This window comes from Onychomys torridus, chromosome 7 (genome assembly GCF_903995425.1).
Source record: "Onychomys torridus chromosome 7, mOncTor1.1, whole genome shotgun sequence".
NCBI classification, from domain to species: Eukaryota; Metazoa; Chordata; class Mammalia; order Rodentia; family Cricetidae; genus Onychomys; species Onychomys torridus.
In genome coordinates, this window is record NC_050449.1 from 62,904,656 (window position 1) to 62,920,387 (window position 15,732).

The 15,732-nt window shown below is 45.4% G+C and overlaps 1 protein-coding gene across 1 annotated transcript in view; it reads left to right on the forward strand.

Annotated features, from left to right (window-relative positions):
* The window catches only part of LOC118587334 (nuclear receptor ROR-alpha), a 92,549-nt gene that overhangs the window by 65,415 nt on the left and 11,402 nt on the right, over positions 1-15,732 (forward strand). The window contains exons 3-4 of the mRNA XM_036193245.1: positions 7,925-8,066; positions 10,477-10,872. Of these exons, the coding sequence (XP_036049138.1) occupies positions 7,925-8,066; positions 10,477-10,872 (538 nt within the window). The remainder of the gene's footprint in view (positions 1-7,924; positions 8,067-10,476; positions 10,873-15,732) is intronic.

Genomic DNA, 15,732 nt, shown 5'->3' on the forward strand with positions numbered 1-15,732 from the left:
ACCCTCCTGAACATTCCCAAAAGAAAGCTCCCAGGATAAATAAAAAATAAAATAAAATTGGGACATAGGGCATCGTATACATAGAGGACTCGGCTCTTCCCACCCCCAGAAATAAAACAAAAGGCAGACATAGAACCCACTCGTAAAGTCTTCTGAAATTCCAATTCTTAGTTGAATTTCAAATGCAATGCTTTGGACAGGCATAGGAGCACTCCCAATAACTCAGAGTCATGAATAAATCTTGGTTGTCAAAAAGCAAATGTGTAGCCATTCCAAAGCGTCTGCCATTAGAATTCCACAAGGCAGCTGTCAGCTGTTTTCTTGTAATTAAACAGCCAATGAGCAGCTAATTAAGACATATGTGTACACAGAAGTGGAAGTGGGTATGTTAATGAACTGTAGGAATCAATTCATTACGTGAAAATTGTCAAAAGACCAAACATCAGATCAGTATTGCAGCCTGTGCTTCATGGAGAAGCAGCCCCAAGTATGAGGGGACACCTCCACCCCAAGGGTAAGACTCCTGAGTACCTCCCCATTAGATCTACAGTTCAGTGTTCCACCAGCCCACATGCTTGGGCCAAACCATTAATAACCCTGATATTTCAAAGATTTTTATGAGGTAGATCTAGCAGCCTAGTTTCCCCAGCTATGTAGAAACAGCGTTTGAGACCCTGTATCATCCTTGATTTGATCATTATCAACAGTTTTCACTACAGGTCTGAGAAGCAGGTTGGGGCCTTTTTTTTTTCCAATCTGTCCTCCATACTTCTGTGACCTGAGGCTGAGGAGATGTCTTCATTGGTGAAGCACTTGCTAGACAAGTTTGATCCCCAGTAACACACACCTGTACTCCTAGGAGAGGCAGACGGGAGAATCCCTGGGGTCAGCCTAGTCTAACTGGTGAGCCCTGGGGCCCAGTGATAAACCCCTACTAGGAAGGAAGGAAGGAAGGAAGGAAGGAAGGGAGGGAGGGAGGGAGGGAGGGAGGGAGGGAGGAAGGAAGGAAACACAGCTCCTGAAGATTGATACTCAAGGTTGACCTTCGGCATACCCACTACAAAAACAAAAACCTGTGACCTTTGGAATAAGATGTACCTAGAATCAGGAACCCAAATCTGGCACCTCCTGTCATTGCCTGCTGTGAGGTCTTGAACACGTAGCTCTGAAAATCTCTCTGAACTTGAAACTTGTCTGTAAAATAGATATGCAAATTGCTGCTTTACGTACAGTTAATGAAGTGTCCCGCACAGCACTTAGAAGCATGCTGAGAACATAACTATTACTGCCCCCCATCATGATTCAACAAGTATTGGAATGAACTATTTTGAACAAAGAAGGTAGTTGAGACAGAAGTAACACAATTTGAGGGGTAAAGTCAGAGTAGGACTATGCCGGGGATGGGCTGGGCTGGCTCAGAAAAGGTCCCAGAGAATGTGGGGGGCGGGGTAGATTATGAGTTTCCAGGCTATGGCAGGGACAGAGGTCATTTGAGGAGCTAGGAAACGGTAGTTTAGGTGGGTCTATATGTGGCTTTGGGAAGAGGATTGAGTCTGGGAGACAGATGCCTGGACGGGTGGCCATTACCTAGTTATCATGAGGGTGAAGAACTGGGGGGCTGATGGGCAGGGAGGACTCCATTGCTGGGTCTTAGATGAGTGTGTCCCCAAGTCTGGATGGAGGAAATAAAGTCTACAGCTTCAACCTGAATTCGGGTAGACAATTTCATCTCCACATATGAATAAGAACGTGAGAAAACAGAGCCACATTTTAGAATTTCACATCTTCGTCAGTGAAGGTGTGAACAACTTTGCTGAATCATTTAGTAACCTTCAAATTCTGGATGAATACTTCCACCTCTCTATGCTATCCCCAATTCCATGGCCACAGTTATAACACACTCTCGCATTCAGTCTGCATTGAAGTCACTTTCTGTATGACCGTTTCAGTTTAGACAGCCACCAATCAACCAAGCTCACCAGTTTCCATGGTGTAAATACTCCACCATGAGGCTCCTGCAAGCTGCCCAGGATACAGCCTTGCTAGAGAGTCGGGGAGAAATAACCAGTACTTCAGTATCCCCAATGGTTTTCAGCCTTCCAATATACTCGCAGCACACATCCTAATAATCATTTTTTAGTGGTTAGGTTTAATAACTGGGTTGAATGAATTTCCTGATATTTACCATTCAGTTCTTGAATCCAGTCAGGTATAAGCTTTCTCCTGAACACCCTAGCCCAGGTCTAACCCAGGAAGACTCCCACCCAGTGGTCAAATTCAATATATATAACCATATGGTTTTCTGAAAAGTATCAGGGAATGGACACGCCCAAAGAATAGTAAGCAGGTATCAGAAATAAAGCTCAAAAACTGCACTCTGAGTACAAGATAACATGGGGCTGGAGAGATGGCTCAGCAGTTTAGAGCACATAATGCTCTTAGAGAACTAGAGTTCAGTTCCCAGTACCCAGGTCAAGTGGCTCAGAACCCCCGTAAACTCCAGTTATAGAGGATCCGATGTCCTCTTCTGGCCTCCAAGACACTACATTCAACCATACCAGGGACACACATATACATAATTTGTTTTTTTACTTTGACATAATATAATTAAATCATTTCCCCTTTCCTTTCCTCACTCCAGACTGCCCCATATACCCTTCCTTGTTCTTCCAAATTCATTCCTTATTTCAGTTGTTACACACACACACACTCATATATATTCCTAAATACAGTCTGCTCAGTCTGTATAATGTGACTTGTATGTATGTGTTCTGGGGCTCTCCATTTGGTACTGGATAACCACTGGTGCCTGTCCCTGGGGAAGACTATTTCTCAGGTTCTCAGCATTCTTTGGTTGCTTGTGGTTCTTTGTGGAGAGTTGAAGCTTCTTGAGCTTTCTGCTGCCCATGCTAGCCTGTTTTGTTACCATTGTCCTTCAGCTCATGTTTAGGTCGTCTTGTTGGTAGGACATTATGGTTGTAACTATTTCATATTGCTCAAACTCTGAATTTACATGAATTGTCTCCCTAAAGGTAAAGGATTTATGGTGCATTGTCAAAACCTGCACGGGTGACTCCATTGTGTCACCTGCTGAGGGCTACAGTGCCTGATTATCTTTCAACTTCCTTCCAGCACAGAAGGCTTACTGGTGTTGTATTTTGAAGGGCTGCATGGCAGCATATAGCCACTAGGTGGTGGTAGTTTGCCACAATCCAATGTGGCATCATTATATGCTGTGTGAAGATATTGCTGTGATTGGTTTAATAAAGAGTTGAATGGCCAATAGATAGGCAGGAGGTATAGGCGGGACTTCTAGGCAGAGAGAGAGGAAATTGGAGATGAGTCTAGGTATGCGAGAGACATGAGGAGACACAGAGAAAGTAGTACATGACAGAACATAGATTCATAGAAATAGGTTAGTTTAAGTAGGTTCTAAGAGCTAAGGCCAAGATTTCATAATAAGTCTCTGTGTCATTATTTGTGAGCTGGTGGTCCAAAGAAAAATCCGACTGCAGTCTTAGCATCTCCTACCTGAGGTAGATCATGGTGACTTCACTCAAGCCCACCATGTCTGGAATGAAAGCTCTGTGTTCTGACATACCTTTTGGTACTAGTAAAATTGAACAATGATGTAGTTAATGCCTTTCTTGCCTTCAGTGCTGGCTCTGTGGTACCCATTCCCTCAAAGCTTTGTCACAGGCTGCTCAGCCTCAGGAACTCATGTCTCAGAGGGACCTTCTCTAGGACATCTCCAAGCAGACAGAAACCTGCTTCTCACTCGGAAATGTGATGCTTCCACATTAAGAAATGAAGAATCAAAAAAATTAAAAAAGAAACAAGGAACCTACTAAGCTTTCTTCTGTTTCCTTCTCACTTCCAATTCTCTCCTATATATTCTTTGGGGTTTTTTTTGTTTGTTTGTTTGTTTGTTTGTTTGTTTGTTTGTGACAGGGTTTCTCTGTGTAGTTTTAGAGCCTGTCCTGGATCTCGCTCTGGAGCCCAGGCTGGCCTCAAACTCACAGAGATCCGCCTGGCTCTGCTTCCTGAGTGCCGGGATTAAAGGCGTGCGCCACCACTGCCCAACTCTCTATGTATTCTAAAGCTTTACTTATTTTACTGGTATAACTTCCTCAACATTGAACTGCTTAGAAATCCCCCCAAGGAACAATGAAGAGGTCTTTAAAAGAAGGCCAGGGCTGAGGAGATGGCTCAGCGAAGCATTTATGATGTAAACATGAGGCCCTGCATTCAATGCCATGTTAAAAGCCAGGTGTGACTGCATGCATGCACTTGTAATCTCCATAGAGAGAAGAGGGGTGGGGTGGAGACAGGCTGATACTCAGGGCCGAGGGTCAGCCAGCCTGGCCCAATCATGAGTTCTAGGTTCCAGTGAGAGACTTGGTCACAAAAAATAAATAAATATAAGAAACAAAAGCCTAAGGTGGACAGCACCTGATGAGCAGGATATGCACAGGCAGCATACCCCGGGGAGGCAAAGGACTCATCGCTCTGAAAACGCAAAGTTCAGTTTGGCTGAATCATTGCAGCCTCCTCAGGCTCTCCCTAGAAAGCTACAGCAGACCCCTCCCATAGAATAGAGGATATTTCTTCTTGAGTACGGGGCTCTGTTTTCTTCGCCCAAGAGAATGGCCTCCTCCTGCTTCTCAGCTCTGTCCTGTCACAGCTGCTGAGCAGACCTGTGCTTGACAGACTCAACTGAAAAGTAAATGTGAAGAGGGTGTGGGGGGGGGGGGGGCTTGCTCTCCCACATCCTTCCCAGCGGCCACATCTGAGCAGACAGCTTGGAAGCCAGTTGTGAGCTCCAGGATTGATGCCACCAACCCTAGATCCATAGAATACTGCATCAATCATCCTTGTAATCAATCCACGAGCCGATTTACTCAGATGTCCTTAATGAGAGTGACTCTGAGACCTTGCCCCCAGTTTCGTTGCCCTTCATTCTATGAATGAGCGCAAGTGATCGCCACACGGCTGAAGTAGGTAATGTGAACCAAAGGAGACAGACTATTTCTGGGCAGAGGGAAGGAGACAATGGATTTCAGAGGCTGGTTTCTCATGTGACTCCTACCCCGCCTCAGTTGTTGATTTGATAAGATGCCTGGGGAGTGGCAGCCCCAGGTCAGCTGAAGGAACAAATCTAAAAAGAAATGTTGATTTCAGAGTCAATGTACCAGTGCATACCTTGGATCTGGACACTCATATAAAGGTGGGCCTCGATGAGAATGAGGGAGGAGGGAGGGGATTCTCTTGACAAATCATGGAAGTGGGGAAATAAAAGGGATGGGAATGTTCTAGAAAGCAGCCTGGAAAATCCCTGACCTGACTTCCTGTCATGCTGGAGGTGGGATTTTGAGCAAGTCACACCATTGAGAGGTTTTGCCCTTCATACAAATAAATAAAATAAAAATCTTGTTTAAAATCCCTGTGAAAGGAACAAAGAGGGGGTTGGACAGTGACTGAGTCTCAGGAAGGCGGTAAACACTCAGACAGAGACTGAAATGAACACCCATGCAGGCGACCTCTTGGTATGTTTTAAATATATTTCCTTGGCTTCTAAGAAAACTTTTTCTCACTCCCTTTTTACCGAGGATCGATCACACACACACACACACACACACACACACACACACACACACACACAGGACTTTAAATATTTTGACAAGGGACTGCTTTCCAAGACACTGTCCTTGCTACAAAGTAAATTAAAGGAGCTAAGCTCACATGCATCTAACTTTCATGACTTGGTCCACACAGACCCCAGTCACCACCTGAGCAGCACATGAGGCCAGGGCCAGTGGATTCCCAGTACCTTGCATGCCTGTCCACTTCCAGAGTAATAATCAGAAAGCAAAGAGAAAAAGAGAAAATTAGAGTCACGCATGGGCCTACTAGCCAAAACCAGCAACTCTTATCATTCAGGGGTATAATTTTCCTTCATTTTTTAATATCAAATGTGTGATGGTCTCGCACTTGCAAACTGGATTACCTGGGTTTAGTTCTTTAGCCAGTTTTATCACCTTTTTATATTAACGCTATTTCTGAAACATGATTTTCAGTGGTACCCAGCTCCATTGGGTGAGTGTGTACTAGAACATGTCAATCATGCTGGGCCGCTAGTGCTCTCCAGAGCCTCCTTCTGGATGAATCTTTGTGCCATTTCTCTGGTGGTCCTTTAATGTTTATTCCTTAAAAGATTCCTCACTTACAGGACAAGCACATTTTGTTGCTGTTCTTAACAATTCTAATATAGTAGCCAAACTAGCCTCTGGAAAAATCTGTTGGCAGAAGCATATCACTACTATTTTGACATTACCTGGTCCGTTCTTCCTTTACTCCCTGACCTGTCGATGTCCCCTTGGTTGGAATCATCTGTCTTTATCATTAAAGAAAGCTCTGAAGATGACCATTCTCTCTCTTATACCCTTCACACAAACAGTTCCTTACCTTACTTTTCTTTTGGGTGTTTTTCTTTTGCCCAGCTTACAATGCCATTGAAAGAAAAAATATATATGCGTATGTGTATGCATGTATATCTATGTATGTATAGATATACATGTATACATATATGTGCAGTGCATATACATACATCTCCAATGCCTCTGCCGTGTATCTGGAAGTTAAGAAATATGCTTCTAAGTAGCACAAGTGTTGTATAAGAAATCTATGGCAGATTAGAACACATTTTCAAGAAAGTGACAGTGGAAATACTGTACCTGTGGTAAGCTTGTGGGTTGCTGCTAAAAGATCACTAAAGAAAAGCCTGCACATTTCAGTCCCAATACTGAAAATCGGGAAGTTAATAAATACACAGCAAAAACAGCATCCTTGAGGTCAGCAGCTCCCTCATGTCTTTGCACACCCTCTCACTTCCCACACAGCACTCAACACAAATGAGAAAGCCGATGATCAATCACCATGCTGGACCTGTCAAATCCTAAAGGCTATGATTCTAAACACTACTGATTCTCAACCACTGAGGATGGAGAATTCCCCAGGCAACTGATTTTAAAGTAGTCAACCCAAGTATCATCCAACTGTTTCACCAACAGGTTCAGACTTAGGGAGTGAGAGATGCCTAAATGGCCTGAGACTTGAGTGGCAGAGAGAAAACTTCAACACCACAGTGCACCACGACACACCCAGACTGCAGCGAGCTGAGTGCAACCACGTTTTCCTTAACTTTGGGCAGCCTGGAGAAATGTTTATTTTACCAAAAAGTATTTTGGAGGCTGGAGAGATCAATGACTTCGTGGGTTAGAGCATTTGCTACATAAGGATGAAAACCTAAGTTTGAATCCCCAACATTCACACAGAAAGCCAGGCATAGCCAAGGGGACTGTGGGAGACAGAGATGGGAGGGTCACCAGGGCTTGCGACATGTCTATTTCCAGGTACCATGAGACCCTGTTTGAACGAATAAGGTAGAGAGCGAGAACAGGACATCTGATGCCCTCCTTTGGCCTCCACAGCACACTCATGCATACGCGCACATGCGCATGCACACACACAATTGTGTGTACACCTCCATACATGCACCCCCTAAAAAAGGTATTTTAGAGATTAAAGGCAAATCCTTTGGGGTCATTCCAGCAAGGCACACAGCTTTTTTTTTTTTTTTTTTTTTTTTTTTTTCAGCTGGATCATGTGTCTTTTACAGTCAACTGGGTGGAAGTTAAAGGAAGTTTTGCATGTGTAAGGGATAGAGGATTAGGCTCTGGGGGTTAATTTTACTCAAGGAAAAAGAAGCAACTTTAATTTCATTAATGGTCTCCTGGACGATTCTGCTCCAAGCTTATCCCTCCATTAAATATTAATTTAATGGTGCTCAGTGCTTAGCCCATGGCCTTTGGTATCACCGCTGGAACGGACACTAACCTGTTCCGTATTTATAACTGAATCACAGGGCTTTTTCAGGAGAAGTCAGCAGAGCAATGCCACCTACTCCTGTCCTCGTCAGAAGAACTGTTTGATCGATCGAACCAGCAGGAACCGCTGCCAGCATTGTCGGCTGCAGAAATGCCTTGCCGTGGGGATGTCTCGAGACGGTGAGCCTCTCCGAGCTGGCATGGGGCAAATGCACGGGGCTGGGCAAGCACTCCTGAAACATGGGCACTGCTCCACCAGGGGAAGCCCCCTCTCAGTCTTCCCAGGTCCCTCTGGGCATCTTTCTGCAAGCCACAGCACTTTCTGGAGTCAGCTGACTAGCTGATGGGGGCAGACAGAGTAGTGTTTTGTAGTCAGAAAACCTTCAGATTGCCAGCATTTCAGACACTACAGGTATGTGTCATCTGAGGGCTTTCAGAAACACGCCTCCTGCAGGAAACCCAAGCCAGGACAAATGAAGTAGACTTAACGCTGCTAAGTCTATGGGCATTTGGCAGGAAATAGTTCTTCTGGTAGGTAACTGGGTCAAAGTCAAACATTTGCACCTTCTGAACATGTGAAAATAGTACAAAGTGAGGCTGGTGACAGATGTCCTTTTTCATTAAGAGAAGGCATAAGGACTAGAAATGAGCCAGTGTCCAGTTACAGAGCATCTCAGCATCCTCCCTGAAACTGATCTTAAGTGCATCAAAGAACCAACAGCAGGATTCAAGACAGTTACGCACTGAACTGGGCAGGAAATGCAGCAGGTCCATTTTAAGGGCTTTTCTGAGTACACTAGCTGACTGTCTCCAGAGATCTTGGATGGAGTGTCAGCCTGCCCTTCCCACTATCAGATGTTCTTAGGACCCAGTAGAGCCACCCAGGCTTAATTCATTTTCACTCCATATTCTGCAAGTCTACACACTACTAGAGAGGTCAAGCTTTATGCCATTGGGGACAGGCATCATCTCAGAACCCACACTAAGTCCATCTTCCTACAGCATTAAACTGACAGTTAGGTGTGGCTCTTATCAGCTTGTAAGTTAAAACTGAAGTTACAAATACATTTCTTTGGGTGCTGGTCATCTTCTCCCCTCACTAGATACAACTGCCATTTCATTAAGATGAAACCTAAAGCACAATCACACAGAGTCAGACATTCTACCCATGGGGTGCTCTAAAACATTCCTTGCCCCTCCCCGAATTAAAAACCTTCAGAATGGCTTCTTACATGTGCATGTACATAAGATAGTATAGGTTATTGTGAGGAAGAAAACATATTCAGAGGTTTATAAAAAAGCAGAAGCTCCGAGGTTGTTGGTATTCTCATCTGTTCCTCTGTGTGAAGGACAGGACATCCTCCCCTGGCGAGAAGAGTCCACCAGCTGGTCAGCGGAGTGGGCTCTCGGCTCCCAATTTCATTTCATTTTCATCTCCCCTGCTTCTGGCCCTCGTGTCGCTGACAGTGGTGGGATAAATGAGTTCGCGCCCCCCCCATCAGAAATCAGTTAAACTACAATCAATTAGGAGAGTGAAGTCCCTCCGGCAGAGGCTACATCTATAGTGCCTAGGCAGGGAGGAGGGGAAAAAAGAAAAAAAGAATAAAAAAGAACCTCCGTGGGAGAATTCAAACCAGGAAAACCGTTTCCTGTTGCCTGGATGAGCAAACACCTGAGATAGTGAACTGGGAGCCGCTACAGCCCTGCCACCTTTCAACTGGAGGATGCTGCAGCCACAGACCATCCCTGGCGATCTTACAAGGCCTGCCCTCCACTGTCTTTTTTTACCTGAGGCTAAATGCTTGCAAAGGATCACTTCACGGTGGACCCACTTCAGACCCAGGGGTGTGTGCCTTAGCTACTTGAGAGGCAGAGAGAGTGCCCCCCCCCCCTTGCACCTGGGAGTTCAGGGTCAGCCTAGGCAACACAGTCAGATGATCCCAACTACAAACAAGAAAATAAAGACAGGCCTATGACGTCCAGGAGACCCCCTAAGTCAGGCAGATTCAGACATACAATTCTACAAACTCTAGACAGCCTCCGCATAAAGCCCCAGATCTAGCTGCTCAAGCAGGAAGAACTTCATTCTTGTGTACAGACTAGAATCCTTAGTAAAGGATGAGGCTTCTGCCTCAGCATACCCCAGAAGCCTTTCATCTCTGCCTCTCTGTCCAAACGCTGCAAAGTAAGGGGCAGGTCTAGGCCAGGTGGTAGAGAATAAACAAACCCATTAAGCTGTACTTCAGAGCCAGGTTTGATGGAGTATGCCTGTAATCCCAACACTCAGGAGGCTGAGGCAGGATGCTCAGCAGTTCAAGACCAGTCTGGGCTACTTAGTGAGATCCTGTCTCAAAACGGGGTGGGGTGGGGGGACAAAACATATCCTCAGTGAGTCCAAGGGTCTAAGACTGCAGGAAAACAAAGAGAAAGTTGCCTGGGATGTATGTTGGGGGCATGTGAGGAAGCCTGTTCTTGCTTGTGGGTGACCTGCTTTTGTGCTGACCTGCTCTGAGATTTTTCTGGAAACCTGAAAGCTTGGGGAAGAATAAGGCTGCCTGGTTCAAGGTACACTTTGCTCTCTCTCTTCCAGCTGTCAAGTTTGGCCGGATGTCCAAGAAGCAGAGAGACAGCTTATATGCTGAGGTGCAGAAGCACCGGATGCAGCAGCAGCAGCGAGACCACCAGCAGCAGCCTGGGGAGGCTGAGCCGCTGACGCCCACCTACAACATCTCAGCCAATGGGCTGACGGAACTGCATGACGACCTCAGCACCTACATGGACGGGCACACCCCCGAGGGCAGCAAGGCCGACTCTGCCGTCAGCAGCTTCTACCTGGACATCCAGCCCTCCCCTGACCAGTCGGGACTGGACATCAATGGGATCAAACCCGAACCCATATGTGACTACACACCAGCATCTGGCTTCTTCCCCTACTGCTCCTTCACCAATGGAGAGACTTCCCCAACTGTATCCATGGCGGAACTAGGTAATGGCGGGTTGGGCATGCTGCCTCTGGCTTGCTCTGGGCATGCCCTGTGAAGTAAAAGGGGTACAAGGGACTGTCCTCGGAAGGGTGGGATTTCCCCTCCACCTTTGCTGCCAATTCAGATGCCAGCCTTGCTGTTTGATTGTCCCTATGGTGTTTGCAGTAAATGTATTGTTCAGGAACAGGGTGTATGTAAGCAGCCTGTGTCCCACAGCACACACAGTAGGCACAGGGGATGAGTTAGTCACTTAGACTCCAGGTATTCCTGTATGCCTAAGGTCACACACATACACAAAGTCCACTAACCTAATCTGAGCGGTAGGTGTATTTTTGTAATTTTAAAGTTTTTAATTGGTTGCTAATATTTTTACATTTTTAATTGACACATAACTACTATGTATAATCATGAAGGGCAGTGTGACATTTCGATACATGTTCACATGGAGTAATAACTAAGGGCATTTAGCAAATCGGTGACTTTGGACACTCAGCATTGATTTATAGTGAGCATTCAGAACCCCCCTGTCCAGCTTTTTCAAAGCAAAAGTCCACATTACCATTCTCGGAGCCCCTTCTTCTGGGGCAGCACACCACAGTTCGCTCCTCTCATGACCCCAACGTACCGTGTGCCTGTTAGCCATTCTCTTTCCAGCATGGTCTCCCTGCTCGACTTGAACACATAGAATAAAAATCAGTTTGTCGGCTCTTTTTTGGAGATTTAATTTTTTTGTTTTAATTACACTGGACCCATATTTGTGAACCCCAGTAACCAACCGGTACCAACTGGGGAATGACCCATCTGGCGGGCCCCTCAGGTAGCCAAGCTTTGCTGCACTGGTGTGAATTGTAGGTGCCTGAGGTGGCTTAGCTCTGAATTTGCCGAAATGTGTTGAAGAGGGCCCTTCAGTTGTTTGGTGACCAAACTGATAAGGTTTTATATAGGGCTCACTTTGCCAAAATAACAACCAAACACCCACCTCCTTATTGTTTTCCTCTTGGGAGATAATGACCTAGAAACACTGGTGGCCAGACAACGGAAACTTTCCTTTGGTGTGTGTTATGCTAACACCCTCTGCTATATTTAATCAATTTTTTAAATATGGTGCTATTATTAGAAGAACTTTGATAAGAGCCTTTGCAGTGGTTGAATGATCTGCTGTTTCCAGCGTTTCTGCACGGGGTCATTCCAGTCCTTTGGGGTATTTCAATTAGCTGCTGCGGAGACCAGTGAGCTACGAGGGAGACCCGGGGTGGCCAAGAACCAGCCGGTCTGACTGGAGCACAGAAACCCTTGGTGCACAGCCATGAAGGCTGTGTTCTTTAGATGGTCCCTCCACCTCTGGACCCCATAAAACATCCCTTTTAAGGGAAAATTGATATTTCCAGTCAAAAATCTCCAAATAGAACAACTTGAATGTTCTTTACAGTTTTTACACGAGCATCTCTTTCTGGATCTAAATTTAAATCCTTCAGAGCTGGGGCATTTAAGCTTGCTCTTTAACCACTGTGCAGTATTGAAGGTGTACCACTGCTCTTTTGATTAGCAGAGAAACCTCTGAAGTGAAAGTCATGCTGAGCAGAGGTAGATTTGATTTTTTTTTTTTTTTAATTTTTTTCCCCAAACTAGAACAAAAAACTTTTTCTTTTTTTTTTGGTCATGGAATCTTGGTTGGCTGAGCCTGAAGCAAAACTGTAATGAAAATTAAATTTTCAAAAATGAATAAGGATTTGATTGAAAGCCGACAAAGTTCCCACGCAAAGTGACCTGACTCACCCCAGCAGGCCTGTTGCTGCTCCACCGTAGGGACAGTGAACCTGCCTATTCGCCTGCCAGGTAGTCAGTGTTGAAACAGAGCCCCCTCCCCCACCCCCATGCACGTGATATTTTGGCTAAAAGAGCAGAAATACCTGAATGGGGCTAAAAAATGGCTGAGCTGGTGCCCTCAAGTCTCTGGACAGACCTATACTGGTCATCTCCCAGTGGATCTGGGAGTCATGGGCTATAGCATTTTCCAGGATGAATAGACTAATAGAACCAAACTCAAAACCAAATTAGAATTTGAGGCTATTTTCTATCCCATTTGTATGTCAGGGTAGTTCAAGGTAGCTGAACGTGGCATGTAAGTGGCCGAAGACTGGCTGAACCTTCTCCCCAGCTCCCTCATCTGCTGAGATTTCCTTCACAGCCTCACAGCCTGTGCTCCTTTCTAACACAATCTCTTGACCTCCTGGTAGGCTAGACTTTGTCATCAGAATTTAAGCAAATCACGCAATAGGAAAGTAGGTTCTACACGAACATATCCTAAGTCCAATCCCACCTTTCAAGAATTATACCCACAGTATTTTGGGCAGAACAGGTCTTTATCCTTGGCTAGGAAATCCTGCCCGTGGCATTCAGTTAGTGGCCGGATAACCAACCAAGGTTTGTTTTATAAAGAGCTTGCTGGGTTTGTTACAGTAACTGATAGCACCTTGCTACAAGAGCCGCCTAAGTAGGTACAGTGAGACAAGAAGTCAGCTTCTGTGGGTGGTGGGTCCAGCTTGGCTGTTGGCCGCACAAGCCACTTGGAGCCACGCAGCTCACAAGCAGCAACTCTCCTTCTTGTGCATTCCCATATGTATAAAGGTTAGGACATACTCTGAAGCCAGGTGATATCTGCATCTGAGCCCTGCTCCTGAACAGCTCTAACACCTTGGAAAAGTTACTTAACCACAGCCTAGCCAAAGAAATGGGGACAGTACCTATCACCTTTCTTCATCTTCTGAATATATATATTATATTATATATATAATATATTCAGAAAAGATGTAAATCCTTCCTTTGGGTCTGCACACAACAAGTGTTGTGTAAATTTTAATTATTGATGTTATCTGTAAAAATGAGCATTCAGCCAGATGGTACCTAAAGTTCTAGCCTACCCTGAGCATCTGAGGGAAAATCTTAGAAGTCAGGACTCCCCATGTGAGGGGTTTAAACGCTGTAACACACACAGCACAATTCAAGTTAAAAACGGGGATTTTTCTTGCCTTTGTGTTTTGTTTTGAAGTAAGCTCACAACTTTGCATTGGGCCGCATCCATAGCTCTCCATAGCCACATGCTGCCCAGAGGCAGTGGCTGGAACACACCTGGGGACCCTGACAGTGCTGCCATGGTCAGGGTTGAGGAGGGAAAGGACTCACCTGTGTCACAAACCAAGAAAAGTCACTCACCTGCTGAGCTTTGCCCAGAAAGCTTGTCTCCTAACTCCTAACAGACCTCACTGTCCCCTACCTGGTCTGAGAGGCACACTGACTTCCTGGATTTTTATGTGATCTGGTTAGACTTTCGTTTGCTGAAAGAGACATTTAGAAATAGTGAAGTGCCTTCAAAACATTAGCTTTGTCAGATCCATTATGAACTGGAATCAGAAACACTGCCTGAAAGTTGGTCAGAATGTAGCTGCTGCCCCCTGCTGGCCCAGTGTGTGCACTGAGTTTGTCCTTGTCTCTTCTTATTGGCTGTTGTGAAAGTCCCACCTAGGTCCAGGTGTCCAAGAACCATTTTGCAAATGCTGGGGATCAAACCTAGAGTTGTGAACATGACAAACAAGCACTCTGCCTCTGAGCTATGTCCTCAGCCCTGGATAAAATTTGAGACAGGGCTTCACTCCGTACCTCTGAAACTCACTACATCACTCATGACCTAGAACTCATGGTAATCTTCCCCTCTCGGCCTCCCAAGTGCTGGGACTACAGGCATATGGCACCATACTTGGTTCCCAGTAACATTTGTTAGGATCAACTGAAACTAGATGTTGCCCATACTTACAGGAAAAGACATAAGGAAGAGCAGAGTGTGAGCCCTAGGGGACCTCCTGAGCCTCCTTGTTTAAAAAATAAGCTAATCTTGGCTTGTAGCCTAGACACATAGTGAGAACTCTTTATGTGAGCATTAGTTTCCTACTTCCCAACACCCATTCTTTTTATCTTACGAGCTGGCTTCTCTGCTTCTCCTCAGGTCTGTCTGCCTTTCTTTTTCTTTCTTTTTTTTTTTTTTTCAAGACAGGGTTTCTCTGTGTAGCTTTGCACCTTTTCTGGAACTCACTCTGTAGCTCAAGCTGGCCTCGATCTGTCTGCCTCTGCCTCCGAGTGCTGGGATTAAATGCATGCACCACCACCACCGCTGCCCGGCTCTACATTCCATTTTTAAAAAATACTATTTATCCGGGCTGCTCTACCTGTGTATTGCCAGAAAGGGCTGTTAGGGTTTGTTATGTTTCTGCATCTCCAAGCAGACTCAGGTTTTGGATTACATTTGGGTGAACATTTGCCGTTCTCACATAAACATGTCTCCTGCTGTCTGAAGGAAGCTGTAGCATGTTTATAAGCAAGCAGGCTCTGCCGCTGTTGTCCTCGGCCCTGCGGTCTTTGTCACCCTAAGTGACTTGCCTGCCGTGGACTCAAGATCCTGGGAACGTGGTTATTTTTCAGTATGACTTGATGTTCAGAAACTCCTGTCAATTCTTTCCAATACATTTTTTTTTTTTAAGACAGGGTTTGCTCTGTAGACATGCTAGCCTAGAACCTTCTATGCAGAACAGGCTAGCCTCAAATGCATGGCCATACTCCTGCCTCCACCCCAAGAATTCAAGTTACAGACACGTACTGTAGTTAGTGTTTTCCTGCCTGGCCCAGTCAGGACAAATCTCTCTTACCCGCCAGTCCCACAGTCGCTCAGACCCAACCAAGAAAGTACACAAAAACTTATATTGCTTACAAACTGTATGGCCGTGGCAGGCTGCTTGTTATCTACCTTTTCTATCTTAAATTAACCCATTTCTGTTAGTCTATACTTTGCCACATGGCTTGTGGCTTACCAG